At 35.0% G+C, this 18,062-nt stretch overlaps 4 protein-coding genes and 2 non-coding genes across 6 annotated transcripts; 3 read left to right on the forward strand and 3 right to left on the reverse strand.

The window, feature by feature from the left end:
• The first annotated feature begins 202 nt into the window (after window positions 1-202).
• LOC17875988 (cleavage stimulation factor subunit 50) lies at window positions 203-3,181 on the forward strand. The gene is made up of 13 exons (XM_023780438.1): window positions 203-402; window positions 764-847; window positions 977-1,086; window positions 1,182-1,251; window positions 1,374-1,457; window positions 1,555-1,632; window positions 1,715-1,785; window positions 1,898-1,949; window positions 2,041-2,098; window positions 2,212-2,312; window positions 2,405-2,559; window positions 2,656-2,764; window positions 2,850-3,181. The coding sequence occupies exons 1-13, from the start codon at window positions 298-300 to the stop codon at window positions 3,060-3,062; spliced, it is 1,290 nt and encodes a 429-aa protein (XP_023636206.1). The 5' UTR covers window positions 203-297; the 3' UTR covers window positions 3,063-3,181.
• On the reverse strand, window positions 3,075-4,276 carry LOC17875187 (COBRA-like protein 5). The gene is made up of 4 exons (XM_006281876.2): window positions 4,006-4,276; window positions 3,824-3,897; window positions 3,317-3,749; window positions 3,075-3,232 (listed from the first exon to the last, which is right to left on the reverse strand). The coding sequence occupies exons 1-4, from the start codon at window positions 4,070-4,072 to the stop codon at window positions 3,192-3,194; spliced, it is 615 nt and encodes a 204-aa protein (XP_006281938.1). The 5' UTR covers window positions 4,073-4,276; the 3' UTR covers window positions 3,075-3,191.
• Window positions 4,277-4,385: 109 nt separating this feature from the next.
• Window positions 4,386-6,156, reverse strand: LOC17876280 (pentatricopeptide repeat-containing protein PNM1, mitochondrial). Its single transcript, XM_006282013.2, has one exon. It carries the CDS (start codon window positions 6,111-6,113, stop codon window positions 4,545-4,547), a length of 1,569 nt encoding a protein of 522 aa, XP_006282075.1. The 5' UTR covers window positions 6,114-6,156; the 3' UTR covers window positions 4,386-4,544.
• A 145-nt stretch (window positions 6,157-6,301) lies between these two features.
• On the forward strand, window positions 6,302-6,374 carry TRNAA-CGC. Its single transcript has one exon. It is a non-coding gene; the product is annotated as a tRNA-Ala (tRNA).
• Window positions 6,375-7,398: 1,024 nt separating this feature from the next.
• TRNAT-CGU lies at window positions 7,399-7,470 on the forward strand. The gene has a single exon. It is a non-coding gene; the product is annotated as a tRNA-Thr (tRNA).
• Window positions 7,471-11,373: 3,903 nt separating this feature from the next.
• On the reverse strand, window positions 11,374-12,999 carry LOC17877238 (transcription factor TCP5). The gene is made up of 2 exons (XM_006280631.2): window positions 12,901-12,999; window positions 11,374-12,664 (listed from the first exon to the last, which is right to left on the reverse strand). Exon 2 carries the CDS (start codon window positions 12,616-12,618, stop codon window positions 11,539-11,541), a length of 1,080 nt encoding a protein of 359 aa, XP_006280693.1. The 5' UTR covers window positions 12,619-12,664; window positions 12,901-12,999; the 3' UTR covers window positions 11,374-11,538.
• Between the last annotated feature and the right edge of the window lie 5,063 nt (window positions 13,000-18,062).

The raw sequence follows: 18,062 nt of genomic DNA on the forward strand, positions 1-18,062 counted from the left end.
AAATGTAAGCGCCGCTCAGGTACGAATTCAAATTTTTCATTCTTTGCGTTTGCGACCGTTACGCACGTGTCATGCACATGATCAGATCGCTAAATAATATTAAAGGCCCACTAAGTTTATATTTAAGCCCATGTTTTAAATTTGGGCCCATTTTGATTCTTATTCTGAAGTGAGTGTAGGAGGAAGACGATGATTTACACTTGCACACTTTCACAGAGTTTATGCTCGGAGATGGCGACTCTGGTTTCGAATTGAACTAGTGTGGGAAGGTTTTTGAGGGTTTCGAAGTGTTGAGAAATGGTGAACAGTGGAGATTTGGACCAGGCTCTGCAAGATGGGAATATATTTAGACAGCTCAATGCTCTAATCGTAGCTCATCTCCGTCATCACAATCTCTCACAGGTGTGTCTTTGCTATCATTCTTAATCATACCCTGATTCTAATTTTATATCTTGTACATACACATATGCAGCGTACATCAATATACGCTACTTTGAGTATAGGAGTGCTAAGTGATAACCAGCTATTCAAATTGGGATTCTGAGAATATCTATTTTTGGATTTTTTTTTTTTTTTTTGTGTCTTTTCTTGTGGTGTTAAAGTGTGACACTTTGAAATTCAGTCAGATATATTTCTTTTGAATTTCAAATCATGTGTGTTTAAAAGGATGAGGTGTTTGGAAGAAGAGTAGTTAAGTGCTCAAGTTTGGATTTTTCAATACAGTCAAATTGTTAAAGTTTTGATTTCGGTATCAACTTTTTAGGCGGCAAGTGCGGTTGCATCAGCGACAATGACACCATTGAATATTGAAGTTCCTCCAAACCGTCTTCTAGAGCTTGTTGCAAAGGTTATTGATTTTTTTGCCTTTCTTCCACTTTCTGAAGAATCTCTGTGTTATAGTTTTGGAGTGTTTTGGAACATGTTTGGTTCTCTGGACCAGAATCAGAAAGAATTTTTGGTTCTGAGATGAGAACAGGGTCTTGCAGCGGAGAACAATGGGACACTGAGAGGTCTTTCTTCATCAGTCTTGTTACCCTGTTCTTATGGATCAATCACTGCGCCTAGAACAGCTTCTATCGACTTCAGGTGATGTCTCGTTTTTTCCCAATGAGTTATGTTTCTTAATAGATGAAATCATAACAGCATATCATCTAAAAAATGTTTGGAATATGTCCTACTAGTGTTACTCATTTGAAAGGCTCTTCAAAGGCTATTCCAAAGCATGAATCCAAGACCCTGTCAGAGCACAAGGTATATATATATATAAATATTATATATGTCTAAGTAGACACAAGTCATACAACTTGAACTAACCCTTACTAATGTTTCTTCGCGATTTTTTAGTTTGGCTGATAAGCTTATGAATTTTATAGAGCGTTGTTAGGTGTGCAAGATTTAGTCCTGATGGAATGTTTTTTGCAACTGGCGGTGCAGACACATCAATTAAGCTCTTTGAGGTACTGAATTTTTTTCTTTTTCATTGTACCGACCTTGTATTACTAAGCATCATCAAGAATTGATAGTTCTGTGGCTGTTCTATGTTGTTTCTTTAAGGTGCCAAAAGTAAAACAGATGCTTTCAGGAGATACTCAAGCTCGACCGTTAATACGGACTTTTTATGATCATGCTGAAGTAAGCCTTTCCCTTTTTCATAATTCTGCCACTTTCTTTTAGATTTTTTAATATCTCTTATACTTGTGATTATCATTTGTAGCCAATAAACGATCTTGATTTCCACCCTCGGAGCACAATCCTAATATCCAGTGCCAAAGACAACTGTATAAAGTATCTAATTTCCGTTTCCGTTTCCGTTTTCTCTACCTAAATAGATTCTCGCAGTGATTACAAGAAAATTTTGTGTTCACCTCTTTTTGTGTTATTCTAATGACTTTGATAGGTTCTTCGACTTCTCGAAAACCACAGCTAAACGAGCATTCAAAGTTTTTCAGGTAGAGATCATGGTTGTTATCAGTTTCTGCTTAGCTACATGGTGCAAAAAAACATCGCATGTGATCATATCCTTAATTCTTAATTTTGCAGGATACCCATAATGTGCGCTCTGTATCCTTTCATCCATCAGGAGAGTTTCTTCTTGCAGGTGATTGTATATTGCTGAGACCATCTTGTGAAGTCTTTTTCTTTGAATTCAAACAATGATCTAGATGAAGATCTGATCAGTATATCGTGAATAAGAAAACTAGGCCTTTACAGGAACCGATCATCCAATTCCACATCTGTACGACGTAAACACATATCAGTGTTTTCTTCCTCCAAATTCCCCAGATAACGGAGTAAATGGAGCCATTAATCAGGTACTTATCTGATCAATCTTCATTGTGCATTCTATATTCATCTCTTGTGATGAACATGGATTCATGGCTGTGAGATTCTTGGTTTTATTCAGGTGCGATATTCTTCCACGGGATCCATCTATGTTACAGCCTCAAAGGATGGAGCTATTCGACTCTATGACGGGGTCAGCGCAAAGTGTATACGGTCCATTAACGGTGCACATGGAAAGTCAGAGGTGACAAGCGCAGTGTTCTCTAGAGATCAAAGGTAAGAAAAAGATTCAATCGATTTTCTCTTACACATCACTACTGTTGCTCAATAGTTCTTGGCAGAACAATTGATTAATTATATGGCTTTTGTTAGGTTTGTTCTCTCGTCTGGTAAGGATTGTACGGTTAAGTTATGGGAAATAGGTTCTGGTCGAATGGTAAAGGAATATCTCGGAGCAAAGCGAATAAAACTGAGGTCTCAGGTAACCAATTCTCTAAACCTTTTGAGACGAAAATGTTTACTGGATCCGACTACTACTAAACGATCTTCATTGTTGTGTTATGCAGGCAATCTTTAACGAAACTGAAGAGTTTGTAATCTCCATAGATGAAGCAAGCAATGAGGTTGTTACATGGGATGCCAGAACCGCAGAAAAAGTGGCAAAGTGGCCTTCAAACCATAACGGAACACCGCGGTGGATTGAGCACTCGCCGGTGGAACCCGTCTTTGTTACTTGTGGAACAGACAGATCAGTTAGGTTCTGGAAGGAATCCGTCTAGAATAGAATCCAATGAATCAAAGTAGTGTTTTTATTTTCTTAAAACTTAAAGCATACATGATACTACGAAAGTATAGAAATTCTGGAGACAGATTTGCTTATAAGATATTATTTTGAAGAGTTCTGTTATTCATATTGCCTTGTGAAAAACGCAAGTAATGTTCCAGGTCGCTGCATAAGAACAAAAATAAAGCAGGTGAGTTTCAAAATCAGAATCACAGACTTGTCAAGATTTGTTTCTATATAGATACTTACCCATGGCTGAAGTTATTCTCCTGCCGTCTGCAGTTATAAACTTGGTTGATCGAACGTTCTTAGTCGGTCCACAGATGTACTGTTGTTTAGGTGCCGAGAACATGAAGTTTACCGGCATCCGAGCAGTTTTTTTTGAAGTACCAGCTGCACCAACGGCTAACTGGAATGAACTTTCTAAACCGGGTTTCAAGACACCGCTTTTGCAGCAATTAGCGATCTGCTGATTGTAAGGAGTTCCGGGAAGCAAATCGACAACTGTTGGCTTACGAATGCAGGAATGTGGGATGTTTCCTTTGTACTGGGAACAATCTCCTTGCTCTGTGGTTTGTGCACCAATCATGCTCCAGATCACTTCTTTCCGGGTCCATCTCCAGCTCATTGTCCATCCTGGAACCGAACGTTGTTTCTGGTAATTGTAGGCTGTAACCACTGCCTGATATGGATTTAATCTTGAAGTTAAAGCAGAACCAAAGATATTGTGAGACAAGAAGAAGAAGAACTACTTACAACGTAGCCATCAGGCGTCCAGCTCATGAGATCCCATTTGACTGTGATGTGTCCGTTGTTGCTGGAGCGAGCTTCTGCAGATCAGAGAACACATTGGACTATATAAGTTTTTTAAGACAAATGAAGGTGAATGTGTTGCAGGAGAGAGATTTTCTTCATCTTCTTCTCATTCAGAGATTTACCTGAATAAGTCAAACAAGAAAAGGAAACCAAGAGCAGGACAATCATAGCGGAGAAGAGAGACTCCATTGTTGTAGTTCAGAATTGAAGAGAGGGAGGGAGAGAGTTTGTAAGAAGAGAGGGAGAGACTTTGTGAGAAGAGAGATCAAGGCGACGACTTTGACTCAAGAGGGTACAAAATTACACATCATTACAGTTGTACCACTTTAATATGCCTTTATCCCCGGGATTTTGTATTACATTAAATAAATCATAGGACTATTTAACAATGCTTACTTGGTCCCGTATAACTAAACTCAAATTGTTTGAACAAGATAAGCATTAAATTAACAAAGAAACTTAATAATTAATTCTATCCCCGATTCCTGAGCCAAGCATAAACTCTGGGTAAACGATGCATTGAGGCAAACCAAAATTATTGGAGCTATTTGCTCGTGACCAAGCAAAAAGAAGAATTCTCCTTACAAAATCATAAAAAAGGAAAGAACACAGACCATAATAATCTTTAAATAATTCTATCAGATGTTGAAGATCATCAGCATCACATTCTTCGTCTCATCTTGTTGTGCGGTTTCTTAACAAAACTCATGTTGATCTGCTTGAGCCGTCTCCTCTTCCTCGCGGTTTTCTCAGGTAACGTCTCTCTCTTCTTCACATTGCTGTCCACTTCCTTGGTCTTCTTTTTCAAAAACCGTGGATCGACTCTGTATTCCTTGGGGCTAACAGCGATACCTTTCTTAGCTGCTTCTTTGTACAAACCATTAGCTCTAGTTAGCTGGTTATTCGCACACATTTTCCCCATCAACAAATCATAAGTTTTGATCCCAGGTTTGATTCCATTCGCTTTCATGTTCTTGAACACACTCATGGCATGCTCAAGCCTCTCAATCCCACACAATATCTTCAAAAAACCGTAATACTCTTTCTTAGTCAAAGACTCACTGTATCCAGCTGATTTCATCTTATCGATCATTTCATCTCCTTCACCAATCCTAGCTGCTTGATATAAACTCTTAATCAGAACAAGGTATGTCTCAGCGTCTGGTTGACAACCCCATTCACCCATCCTACCAAACAATGTCATGGCTTCTTCGGTTCTCCTTATTTTACAAAGATTGTTAATCAACACATTGAAAGTCTCTGTATTTCTGGGCACACCGCGGAACTCCATTTCGAGCAAAACCTTCTCTACTTCAGGTTGAAGCTTAAACGGGTCTTTCTTCCTACAAAGCTTGCAAACGCAATCAAGAATCATGTTATAAGCTTTGGTTCCTATCTCAAATCCTCCTCTAGACATCTCACCAGCTAACCTAGTTGCTTCATCAAGTTTCTCAGCAGTACACCAACCACTAATCAACAGATCACAAATATTTTCATCAGGAAAAATATCATTGGCAGTGTTCTTCACCATCTTCTCCGCGATACTCGCATGGCCTTTCTCACAAAGCTTCTTCACAACCAACGTCAGTGACTCTTTGTCACGTTTCAACCCGTAATCGTTCTCCATTTTCTCGAAAAAATCAGTGACCTGCTTAGGTCTACCAGCTCGAACCAGCCTATCAATCGCAGACTCAAGTGTTTTAGCTCCGGAGATACCTTTGTATTTCGAGATGATCTCTAGCATTCCTTTGAAATCCTTCCGACGACCGAAGTAATCGACGAAATACGAAACTGTCTCATCCGTATGAGAGAAGCCATTGCTCGAATCCAACCACTCGTTAAACCCGAGAGCAGCGCGACCAGCTTCAGGGGACAGATTCAGTGTTTGAAGAATCAAATCCGGATTCGGCGTGATGTGGGAGAAGCTGAGATTGAATCTCTGAGAAATAGAGTGAGACTCCGCCTCTGGATTCCCAGTGAGCTCCTTGGAGAAAGAGAGAGCAATCTGATTCGGATCTGAAGATTCTGAATCCGCATTTGTTTCAGATGAGAAGAATCTACAAGGAAATGTTGAGAATATTGAGGGACGGGAAGGCGGTAGAGGAGAAAAAGATGGTGTGGAAGAAATGAGCCGTGACTGGGATTGGAGAATATTAGCGGAGGAGGAGGAGGAGCCGATAGTGCGGAGGAGCAGTCGCCGGAGTTGCAGAGACGGTAACGACGGCGGCATTTTCTGATATTAGTGAGAGAAAATTAGTAACCAGAGAGAGAGTGTGAGAAAGGGAAGTAGAATAAAACCCTAGTTCAAGATTTAGGAACATCATGCGTTAATGGGCCTAATTTTGGGGCTTTAACAATTGAAGCCCGTTTTAAGAGTAAAAAGATATATAAATAATTATCATCGCAGATATAACAATCGGGGGTGTAGCTCATATGGTAGAGCGCTCGCTTCGCATGCGAGAGGCACGGGGTTCGATTCCCCGCACCTCCATTTTGCGTTTTAAACCAGTATATGTGCAGTTTCTCTTTTTTTTTTTTTTTTTTTTAAAATTAATAAATGCAGAGAGAGTCATTGTCATAGTCTCATTGAGGTTATCTAGATGATCAATATGTCGTAGTTAATGTTGCAAGTTTCAACTACATTTTAAATTTATATACGGCTAACTAATTCTCCTCATAAAAGAAATCAAAGACGTTTATAAACATAATAAGTAATACTATAGACTATAGTTTCGTTTCCATCCATATATCTAAGAAAGGATCTTATTGTTGTTCATTAATCAAAACAAAATTTACCACTAAACAAAAGAATCAATTAAGCAAAAAAAAAAAAAAAGTGTTCTCAACATTTTATTCTGTAAAGTGTAATTTCACTTTTCACGATTGTATGCATAATAGTCTCGGTAAATGCTCAGCTACCGCACCTTCCGTTTTTTTCTCTATTTCTATTTTAACCGAATTTGGGTATGCTAAGATTTTCTGATATGCTGTGCGAGATTTTAAAATTAAACCTCTTTTATCAATATAAAATTTTGAACATAATTATCATTGTTCAAACTTTAGAAGATAAATTTATGTAATTTTCTTTTTTAATTTGGTAGTCTAAAACATACCATTTAATAGGAGAGAAAACAACAAAAATGTTGATAAAAAGCATTTTGTGACTGTCATTTGCTTCAACCAATCACCCAACCTTGAAGTTAAAGAGAACACCACATAAAAAAAAATAGGATCAGTTGTGTCTAGAAACAATTATGATTTTGGTAAAAATGCAGTGAAAAAAGAAAAGAAAAAAAATGGGAATTATTAACCATGAGACCAGTAACTCCGATCTAATCATCCAAACTTGAAACTCCCATGTCAAGAATCAAAATTGTTGTGGTTCTTCTTTTTGACTTTATCTGGTTGTGAATTTTGCAATGAAGATGTCGCTAAATGAATAATCCATCCTCCTTTAATATATTGGAAAACGTAGAATTAAATAAATTATAGGAGAAGATTAGCATCATCGAAATGCCTCCGTAGCATAGTGGTATTGCGTTCGCTTCGTAAGCGAAAGGCCGCGAGTTCGATCCTCGCCGGGGGCTTATTTTTGTTACATCTTTTTTTATTTTATTTTTGAAGGCCCAATTGTACTTATAAGATTTTTAGGTATGTATTAGTGGTTTGGATTTAACCAAATTATGTAACAGGTGAAAAATTGTAGACTAGGGTGTTCGGTGTTCCTACGACAGTTGTTGTCTTATTGATCCCATGTATGCTAAGTTAATTCGTACAATACAACACAGAGCTACTCATCGCAAAATACCATAATATTCAAGAGCAATTACGTATGTGATTATATAACTAACAAGGGTAAGTTTATGACTCGATCAACTGCATATACTTAAACATTGACAAACTATCACTTGATGTTACCCTTTGGACCCCTTAAACATTCAACTCAGCTGCACGTTCTACAAATATATCAAAACAAAATATACATCACTACATCTCACTCTTTAATTAGAGCACCTTAACCTGTAAAAAGCAAGTAAAGACGATAAATGCAAACAATTATACACCCTAATTTGAATTGTTTACATATCATATATGTGTAAGGCTATGATTTGATTAATTGACGTCCACAAATTATGATTCATATTATCAAGAGAAACTGAACCTCACGCAATCTCCATTTTACCATATAGTAAAACTATCAGAACTTCTGAGTTATATGTCTAATTCTACATAATGATGAGGGATTTATTCAAAAAAAAAAAAAAAAAAAATATTATGAGTAATACACAAAAAGATCTCCATGTCGAGGCATCGCAATATTCCTTTCAAGGAGACCAATATTTTTTTTTAAACTATAGAATTGGTAACAAAGCTTTCTTTTTGTTTGCTCGTCTTTATATTTATTAAGTATTGTAGATTATGAGGATAAAAAAAAGGTTTCTTTGAAAGCATATATACTATATAGTTTTTATAGGATTTTTTAAATGTACCATAAATAATAACCTCTGAAAAAAAAAAATTGAAAAAGAAAAAGGAGAAAACAAAAAGAATTGCATGCCTAAGTGAATGAATTATTTGAAAATGAAATAAAGTGGACCTGTTTTTTTTTTTTTTTTTTTATCTTCATGTCTTAACTTTGAAGCATGCCGGTGATGAAAAGGAAGTTTATAATCATATGGACCATGCATATATTATCCCATTTAAGATAAAATTAGCTCTTTCCACTTAAAGATTCTAAAGATGGTATCATAAGTTTTTTTTTTAATTATTCGCATTTTCACTTTGATAAAAAACAAAAATGTTATCGTAGATGTAAAAAAAAAAGTGCTATGGTATACTCATTATCTTAAAGAACTAAAAAGAGAAAGAAAATGTAGGTCGATATGAATTTCAACTAGATAACAAAGAAAGAACAAGTGCAATAATAGCCTTTTTGAAGTATCAGAATATAAATTTCAACTCATATTTATACGAAGAGATGCTTGGTGTAGGTATTGAACAGAATTTTGGTTGAAAAAGGTAAAAAAAGAAAAACAATGTATGTATAATGGCAAAATCTTTGAATTTTCTTGACAAGGTGTGTGCCCATCTATATCTAAACACATGATTTATGAAAAGATACAAAAAAAAAAACAAAAAAAAAGGACCACCAAAAAGGAAAATAAGTTATGTTTTGAAAAACCAATAATTTTAACAAATGGGAACGACCCCACAACTTGGAGAAGAGAGAGTGAGAGAGAGAGAGAGAGAGAGAGAGCAATAGGGATCAGTGCTTGACTGCAATTCAGTTGCTGTCTTAACTGCTTCTCTTCTTTCCCTTTCCTTCTCTGACCCTCCAATCCCAATACTCACCATCGATCATCTTCTTCTCTTTCTCTCTTTTTCTTCTTCTTCTTCTTCTTTTCCTTTTCATATATATCTTTTTTTTTCTTGCGGTGGTATTATATATATTCTGACCAAGGTTCTATAAGGAGGCTCGACTCATATATGTATATCATGTATCAAGATCATCAACCTTATATACATGTATTGTTCAGTAAAATAAAGACATACTAGAGAACGTTCCTATAGCTAAGTACACATTTATGTAAGCAAATAAAGGTTATGATAGCTAGGCGTTTGTACTTTTTTTTTTTGTATTTTATATACTATGACTCTATGAGTGAAAACAAACATATATAGAACTTAATTCGAAACAAATCTAGTATGTACCAGTAATTAAGAGGTATAATTAGACCATTATTATTGATAGGATTTTAGGAAATCTTTAACCTATGAAATATCTTTTATCTAATAAACAATTAAAAGTTTAAATTTAATACTAAACAATTTTAAAAACTAACCTTAAAAACTCACCATTAAAGATGCTCTAAAAAATTTAAGTATATAAAACGTTGAGAATTATTTATATATATATATATATAGCATTCTTTTACATGCATCGAGATCGATTTCTGCATTATATTGCTTTGACCTAAATAGAATCCCTCTCGCTCACACACGTGAATAAGAATGTGAATGTGCTTACGAATATAAATCCATATATTACATTTATTAGCTCTCTTATTGAAATCAGTTGTGTGTCGTCGACTAAAGACTACCAGCGATTATTTAGTTTGAACTTTGATCGTTTGGATTCAAAAGTCAGCAAATACGGAAATATGAGGACAATGCTAGCTATCTCTACTAATTTGCCTTACATATAATTTATATAGATAGACATGCTCACTTTGTTTTCTTTTGTTTTTGGTAACCGTCACTTTCTTAATAAGTAATTTAGTACATACTCACATATGGATGCATATGTTATATACGTGTACATGATTATATATAGGTGTGACGCATATATACACACGAGGCTATAGCTAGGGTTTGGCATGCATTATATATTGCCCTGCAACTAGCCATTGTGAACAGCAACCTAGCTATCTCTCTATATATATACTCCTATTTTTGTATCTACTTATAGAATATGCGTGTTACGTATATAGTTCGTATGAATAAGAATTTCGTAATACGCCCGTCTAATTAATTATACCTAGTTATGAAAGAAAATAATGACTGTGGACATAAAAATTATTTGAAACTTATTTCTGACACACATGACAAGCAACGACCCCTTCTGTTTCTTTCATTTTAACTGTGCACCAAAATGACTTTCTATATTATATTTTGATATATTCTCTCCAATAATATTTTTAGTTAAAGCTATAAATTTCATAGTTACGATTCATTATATTCAAGTACTGACTATGTATTAAATTATTAATGATTGCAGATTCATTATTGAGATAAATCATACGAGAATATTTTGACAACATCAATTTGAGATTACAAGTTTAAAACAAGATGAAAACATGATATGCTTCGCTAATACAACTCGAAATATATGTGAAGCAGATCCAAAGATAAGATGAGGTATATATAGGCGCCAAATCAATCAAAGGAGACTAGAACTAAACCAAGCAATGGCGACGAACTGCTACATATATATATATGCATCAATCATATATGTCCGGCCACAACTAACATACACAGCGGATGGAGTTGACGGTAGCAGCTGTTAATTGATATGTTTTGAATCTAATCACATGCTGTTTGTATAACCTATGGATTTCAATGGACATAAGCTATGTTTACTATTTTACTCTAATTCATTTAAACCAATTTAACCGCAAACCTAGGTCCATAATTGAAATCCATATATATGCTATATTGCTACGTTTACTTATTGCTAGCTAGGTCCATTAATTAAGAAGATTTACTAATCTAAATATAATTATGCATGAAGATGAAAGTACTAGATTTATACAGTTATGAGATACGTACCTATAGTATTCGAGTAATTACTATATGATGTGTATGTATATTCATAAATGAAGGCAGAAACACATTCAAGTATAGTTCATCCAATTTCAAAAGCAAGCAAAGACTAAATAGACATATATCAAAACTCAAAAATTTATAAATATATAACAACCATCCTCGCATTGTATGAATGTCTTTGCTCCAATCCAAATCCGAGATTATTAAAATTTCCATACATACACGAGGAAGATATATATTATAAAACCAACCTAACAATACGCATATATATAAAAATATAGAAGAATACGTATACATGTTTATGTATAGTGTAGGATTTAGTTAATCTTTCACGAATCTGAATCATTATCGCTACTATGACGATCCGTATCATGATTCGAGCTCATCAAATGATGAAATGGTCTAATCAAACTCGTATTACCCGTCATCATCTGTTGCTGCGTCGCCGTATTTGAATTCGAGCTAAAGAGCTGAAGATGACCAGCTCCATCTACGACTTGATGATGATGATGTTGATGAGAAGCTCCAAGAAACGAAGGGTATGTCGGAAATAGAGAGCTCATAGCTGGAGGAGTAGGACCGAAAAAAAGCTGAGATCCGTCTCCGGCAGACGAGGAAGGAGGGGGCAAGTTGAGATTATTGTTGTTATTAGCAGCAACATTAGATATAGCGACGGTAACGTTATTACCGGATTGGTCTAACGATTGTTGAAGATGTCCGAGGTTGTAATAAGATGAAGTGTTATTGTAAGGATTGCTCAGAGGGAAATGTTGATGGGTGGTGTCGAACCCTTGATGATCTTGATTACTATTCTCGTCGTGTTTGATCCATTTTCCTTTATCAAGATCGAAACTTTCCCTCTGGGTCGTAGCAGTATCGGTTATTCTTGATCTTGTTCTTGAAGAACCACCAAGATCCCAGTTTTCCAAGAACCCAAGATTGGTTCCTGGAAATGTTGTTGAAGATGGCGACTCTCCGAACCCGGAGTTTCCAAAGATGAGATTTGGATACATTTGGTTAAAACCATGTGGGAATTGTAGAGGAGGGAGCTTGTCGACGTCATCTTTTGCTGCTTCGAGTAACCAATCGATGACTTTGCTTGGCTGACTCAGCCCTAATCGATCTTGAAGGTCATAGAGTTGAATTGCTGTAGGTACGGACAACCTTATCCTCCGGTCTCGAAGACCACGGACTGTACAGACTTTGCTGTGTCTGTCTTTGCCACCGAATGTTCTCGAGACTCTAACGATTCTTGGATTCCTAAAAGCTGAAGTCCATTGCCTTGAAGATGATACTGTACTCGGCTGTTGTTGTTGCAACATGTGGTTTAAGTTTACCTGATGGTTTTGACTATTATCTCCTTCTTGCTTTGCTTGAATCTCCTCTTCTTCGCATTCTCTTGATCTCATCTCTTGTAATTCAAGATATTTTCTTAAGCGTTTGTAAAGAACAGATCTGAAACAAGAAGGGAAGAAATTGAACCATTTAATAGAGGAAAAAAATCAAGAAGAGAACAATTAGTTGTTGTAAGCTTCTGATGGAATGAAATTGAGGCGAGGTGATCAATTTTTTGCTTTGTAAAAATGTTTTGAGCACAATTCACATGAAAACAAAGCAAAATAGAAAAGCTTAAGTCATCTAAGAAAAGAAAACTCATAAGAAGTTGAAATTCAAAGATAATATGTTCTTACATCGATATTGAAGGCTGGTAAAAGCTTGAGTCCTAGTATAAGATCTAGCTTGATAGAGAATGAAGAAGGAAGAAGAATGGAGAATAAGAAAGAGATAAGGAGGCAGAGGAATGTAAAGTATTTCTTTTTTTGGAAACTAGAATTATATATGTATTATAATGATTGGGGATGTAAAAATAATTAATAATTAAAATATATTTTTATATTTTGTAGATTCCAATCCCTAGGGTTTATTATTATTATTATTATTATTATATTTTATTTTTATTTTTGTATGAAAGGAATTTATGCAGAAAGACAAAAGAGGTGCATTTTATGTAGTGTATTTGATACTGTGATGGGAATGTGCATGTTTCGTTATACTCACAGTCACATAAATTTTTTTATACTGTATAAAATATCCCATACAATAGTTGACAAAAAAAAAACCTTTACAATAAATTTTAATGTATTTTAGTTTTCAAATTTGGTTTCCCTTTCCTGCGTTTAAGACATTTATTTTCACTTTTATGGAGTATAGTTTAATATTTACCCCGAGTTTGTAATCTGTTGTCTTCTTATCTTAATTTTGAATTGGTAACAAAAAAAAAAGAAAGAACATACGGCTAAAGTCATTTAAGAGAAAGCGTGCGGTTGAATATAGAAATGGTAACAAGAGCTTTAAAAAGTGATAACATAAATGGTAAAAGAAGTTGCACTGTGTAAAACATATAAAAGAATTTGAACATTTATATTATGAATTAAATTTTCATAATATCAAAAAAAGAAAAAAAAAAGAAAAAATGGAAGGACCAATTTATTATATATCGGGACATTTTATTAAATCATAGTTGGTCGCTTCATGAGACTGTTAGAGAAATTATTGAATTACATTACATCAACTTTGAAACCCTAAATCTGGTACTTCTAGAGTTGTTAAAATCAAACTGTTGGGAGTGTTAATGCGTCTACTTCTAATTAATTATTTGTAAGGTTATGTTTGAAGCATATAAATATACACATATATAAAGTTTTTATTTGTAATAACAATAATAAGTAACTAAATATGATTAAATAGATTGACAGCTATATAGGAGAGGTAAGGGTCTGTCTCTGAGATAGGGAATGGACCAACGAGTTCTATAAGTTTTTTTTCTTTAAAGCATCTAATGCTTAAATACTCTCATCGCAAAGAGATTTGTGGACCACTCTCGTCTCTTCTAATAAGTGTCTTTGCCACTGAGATTTTTGCCCACAAAATCACACCATGCATTTTCTTTCTTCTTTGTATCCAACTTGATCACCACTATAAAGTCTTCTAATAATTGACCGCTCCTTTCGTCCACTGCTTATTACGACGAATATTATCATGTATTCTGTATTGTATATATATATATATATATAAAAATTGAATTCTACGTTTTTTGTTATTCTTGTAATGTGATAGACCTAAGACTTGTACCAACTTTTTTATTGAGTAATATTGGTCTAAATATTGGTCGGTGTTTAAGTTCAAATATGTAGCAACAATATTAATTAATACGCAATAAGTTAATATAATTTGTGGTGAAATTTGTCGCAGCAAAATTTTCATCCCAAACAACAACATGCTTGCGCCAAACCTATCCGTCGTCTAAAGCAGCCCACTACATAGCTAGCCGTCTTAATTTTGTTATTGCCAATGGAATTGCTTGGTTCTTTTTAATGCATGTCCAACCCAAAACTTGATCTTCTTAAATTGATTATGGTAAATTTTCGTTAAAAATAACAATTGTTATATATATTTACTATAGTTAGTCACAAATCCGTCTAATTTAATTAGGTACAAGTTTGTCTAAAACACTCTTTATATATGCATCAAGTTTTCTGATATATATCAAACGAAACTATGACTAGGAAAGTATAATGGTTTTTTTTATCATATTAATTAATTATGTGTATATGTGATTTTAAGTAAGTTCTGTATTATTATTTGCAGTTTTTTTTTCTTACGATAAGGGTTTGCAAATTCTAATTGTAATAGCTCGTACCATGCGTCATCATAAAAGTTTCTCCCGTACGTATTCATACACTAATCTAATTCCTAATATTGTTTATTGGAACTTCTTAATGTTCCTGTTGACCAAAAATAATAAAAGCAGCCGAGTAGTACTATACGTATGGGGTATGGCAGGCAAAAGTATGGGTATCAAAAGTCTATACGGACTGCACAAACGAAGAAGAAGTAGAGAATATATATATATATATGGAGATGAATGATGATTGATGATGACGGGACTTGAACTTCTTCTGGGCTTAACTTCACCTTACTTTTTCCAACATATATAGGATATTGTGATCCTTATACAGACAATACCCTATACGTTACAGTTCAATGTTTGTATTCATGTATACATATATATAGATGTTTTAAATTTCTGACTTTGGGCTGAGTTATGTCAAAAGCTCTGCCAAATTTTAATTTTTTTTCAGTCTGTGTTCAAATTGATTCTCCATGTGGTTCGTTTTTTAATAATCAGGTTATTGTTTTCCCCTCCCCATAATATTTCGAACTAAATATAAGTTAGGCATTAGAAACCCTAACCCACTCTATATATATATGTATTAGTTACGCCCTACTTTTAAGAATATTTACAGTGCCTGCAGAGTTTAAACTGAATATTAACGACTTGTAAGAAAGAAAGAAATAGAGTTGTAGATGTCGGAGAAGAAAAATGGTACTCAAGAATAATATTTTTAAGCATTGTAGTTGACTATCTGTAAAAACTATAAATTACTAATAATTTGTTTATTCCCTACCGAATTCTCATTTGGCAACATAAAAAAAAAAAAGTGAGTATCTTTATGCGATTGATTCGATCCGGTCTTAAGACAACCTTAAGGGTTTAATTAGATGGGTATACAAATATAATTAAGATATGTGACTTAGTATCAAAAACATAATATAGTTAAGTACAATAAACTCATTTCATGTATCTTTTTAGTTATGGGATTGGACACTTTTGTTTTTTGACGTAGGAACACCGATTCTTATTGCATCCAAAAGTACTCACTACATGTTGTCTTTAATTAGATCTTGAACCATCAAGATATTTTAGGCCAATAATAGCACCACTCTGTTCAAACTTATGTAAAATTCATTATACTATGAATCAAGAAAATCTAAAAAAATAAAAATAAATAGGATCTCCGATTATCCTAATAAACTTTTAACTTTTTGCTAAGTTGAATTATGATATAAGTATGAAACACTGTCTCAAATTCTCAACAATACATACAAGTGTTATATGAAAACGAAAACGATGGAAAATTTAATTTTATAACTTTCCACCAAAAGAAAAATGTTAGGCAAGTTGGTCTTACTTAAGCTATCGCCATCAGAACGTGTGCAGGGTCACCAATCGGACTAAATACCATAATTCAAACAAATGGTGAAAAAAATATCCAAATCTTGCATACTTGCGTTATGTGATGATACCAACGAATCATAACATCCACATCTCATCTATTTATTAATTTCTTCTACTAGCTAGTAGACGAGAAAATCAAAACAAACAAAAAAAAGAATGAAACGATCGATGTGGTTCATTATCTACAGAAGAGTACACGATAGCCTAAGAACGTCTTCTTCTTTTTGTCTTTTGGTTACTGATCCGTCGTTTTCTTGGGTCTGAACGTCAGTAAATGCAGAAGGGCTCATGCTGAGACAGACAAGGACATGTCCTTGTAAGAGACAACACCAAAAGGAGTAAAAACCCACCAAAAAGTAAACTTATTTACACCCATCTTATACTTGTCTGTATATATAACTAATATATATATATATACATGCATGCTGATGATGATACTGACATTATGACAGACATACATACATACACATAACTGCTTTCTCCTTTTTGTATTATTGATGCAGTAAAGGTGTCTTCAGAGTTTGCTGCACTGAAACTACTCGTTTCTCTCTGTGTTTTTCGACTGTTGCAATGGCAAACCAACTCTCTCTTCATATTTGGCAAAAAAAATAAAATAAAATCACGGGTTCGTATAAGACAAAATACACAAGGTTTTATAAGCCAAGACAAGTATTGGCTTTTATGGAGAAATGGATATGGTACTCGTAAGGTGTAGACGAATTGATGATTCTGTTTTGTTGAAATTTTGGTTTTTCTGTAGTATTCGTTTGGATTCCTCTGTTGTCGGTAAGCCAAATAGCCTCGAGGGATTGAGAGGAGACAAAGTGGAAGATATGAGCCTGCAAAAAGGAAGAGATAATGCAGTAAGAAAATTGACTGTAACGGACTAGTGTGAAGTGCCTTTAATGTCTGGGGGAAGCAATAAGCAAAGGAGACATTTCTATAATTAAAAAAATATTATTGCAGATATTATATATGCTTTTCGAGCTATGGCTGGATCTAGAAACGATAAAGCAATCCCATGACTCAAGAACTGTACCTCCATGCATTGAACTTTAACAAATGCTGTAAACACACATTTTTGCAGTAGTATCAGGAATACATTAATATATACAGAACATGGATGGAGGAGTATCTTTTCTGCCAAGCCTCTGATTGTTTCAGGACTGCGCAGAACTGTTGGCTCCGGAATGTTAACTCGGGTATGGACTGACCCGTGGCTTCCCACCATCCCACCTCGACCTGGTAAAAGTGTTCTAGCTTTTTAAGATCCGCATCTGTATGTCAATGATCTACTGAATAGGGATACTCAGGAATGGAAGCTTGAACTTTTGAATGCTATTGTGGACCCATCGGATATCCCTCTGATTCTGGGCATTCGCCCTAGTCGGACTTACCTGAGTGACGGATATAGCTGGGTTCACACAAAATCAGGGAATTATACTGTTAAGTCAGGATATTAGGCCGCGAGAAATCTTTCCCGCCCTTCTTGTGACCTCCCTTTTCAGGGACCGGATGTTTCGGCACTCCAGGCACAAGTGTGGAAAACTAAAACCACAAGAAAGCTAAAGCATTTCATGTGGCAATGTCTCTCGGGTTGCGTTGCAACCTGCCAAAGACTTTTCTCTCGACACATTGGTAGGGAGAAAGACTGCCTCCGTTGTGGTCATGAAGAGGAATCAATTAACCATCTCCTCTTCGAATGCCCTCCGGCTAGGCAGGTCTGGGCTTTATCCCCAATACCCTCTTCAGGGACGGTGTTCCCTCGCCAAT

This window comes from Capsella rubella, unplaced genomic scaffold (assembly GCF_000375325.1).
Source record: "Capsella rubella cultivar Monte Gargano unplaced genomic scaffold, Caprub1_0 scaffold_8, whole genome shotgun sequence".
NCBI classification, from domain to species: Eukaryota; Viridiplantae; Streptophyta; class Magnoliopsida; order Brassicales; family Brassicaceae; genus Capsella; species Capsella rubella.

Bases quoted from the DNA above. Each gene is read 5' to 3' on its own strand.
- LOC17875988 (XM_023780438.1), top strand. From the start codon at position 298: ATGGTGAACAGTGGAGATTTGGACCAGGCTCTGCAAGATGGGAATATA. The intron at 403-763 runs GTGTGTCTTTGC...TCAACTTTTTAG, and splicing joins GTCATCACAATCTCTCACAG to GCGGCAAGTGCGGTTGCATC. The intron at 1,633-1,714 runs GTAAGCCTTTCC...TATCATTTGTAG, and splicing joins CTTTTTATGATCATGCTGAA to CCAATAAACGATCTTGATTT.
- LOC17875187 (XM_006281876.2), bottom strand. From the start codon at position 4,072: ATGGAGTCTCTCTTCTCCGCTATGATTGTCCTGCTCTTGGTTTCCTTT. The intron at 3,898-4,005 runs GTAAATCTCTGA...TCTGATCTGCAG, and splicing joins TTCTTGTTTGACTTATTCAG to AAGCTCGCTCCAGCAACAAC. The intron at 3,750-3,823 runs GTAAGTAGTTCT...AATCCATATCAG, and splicing joins GGACGCCTGATGGCTACGTT to GCAGTGGTTACAGCCTACAA.
- LOC17876280 (XM_006282013.2), bottom strand. From the start codon at position 6,113: ATGCCGCCGTCGTTACCGTCTCTGCAACTCCGGCGACTGCTCCTCCGC.
- LOC17877238 (XM_006280631.2), bottom strand. From the start codon at position 12,618: ATGAGATCAAGAGAATGCGAAGAAGAGGAGATTCAAGCAAAGCAAGAA.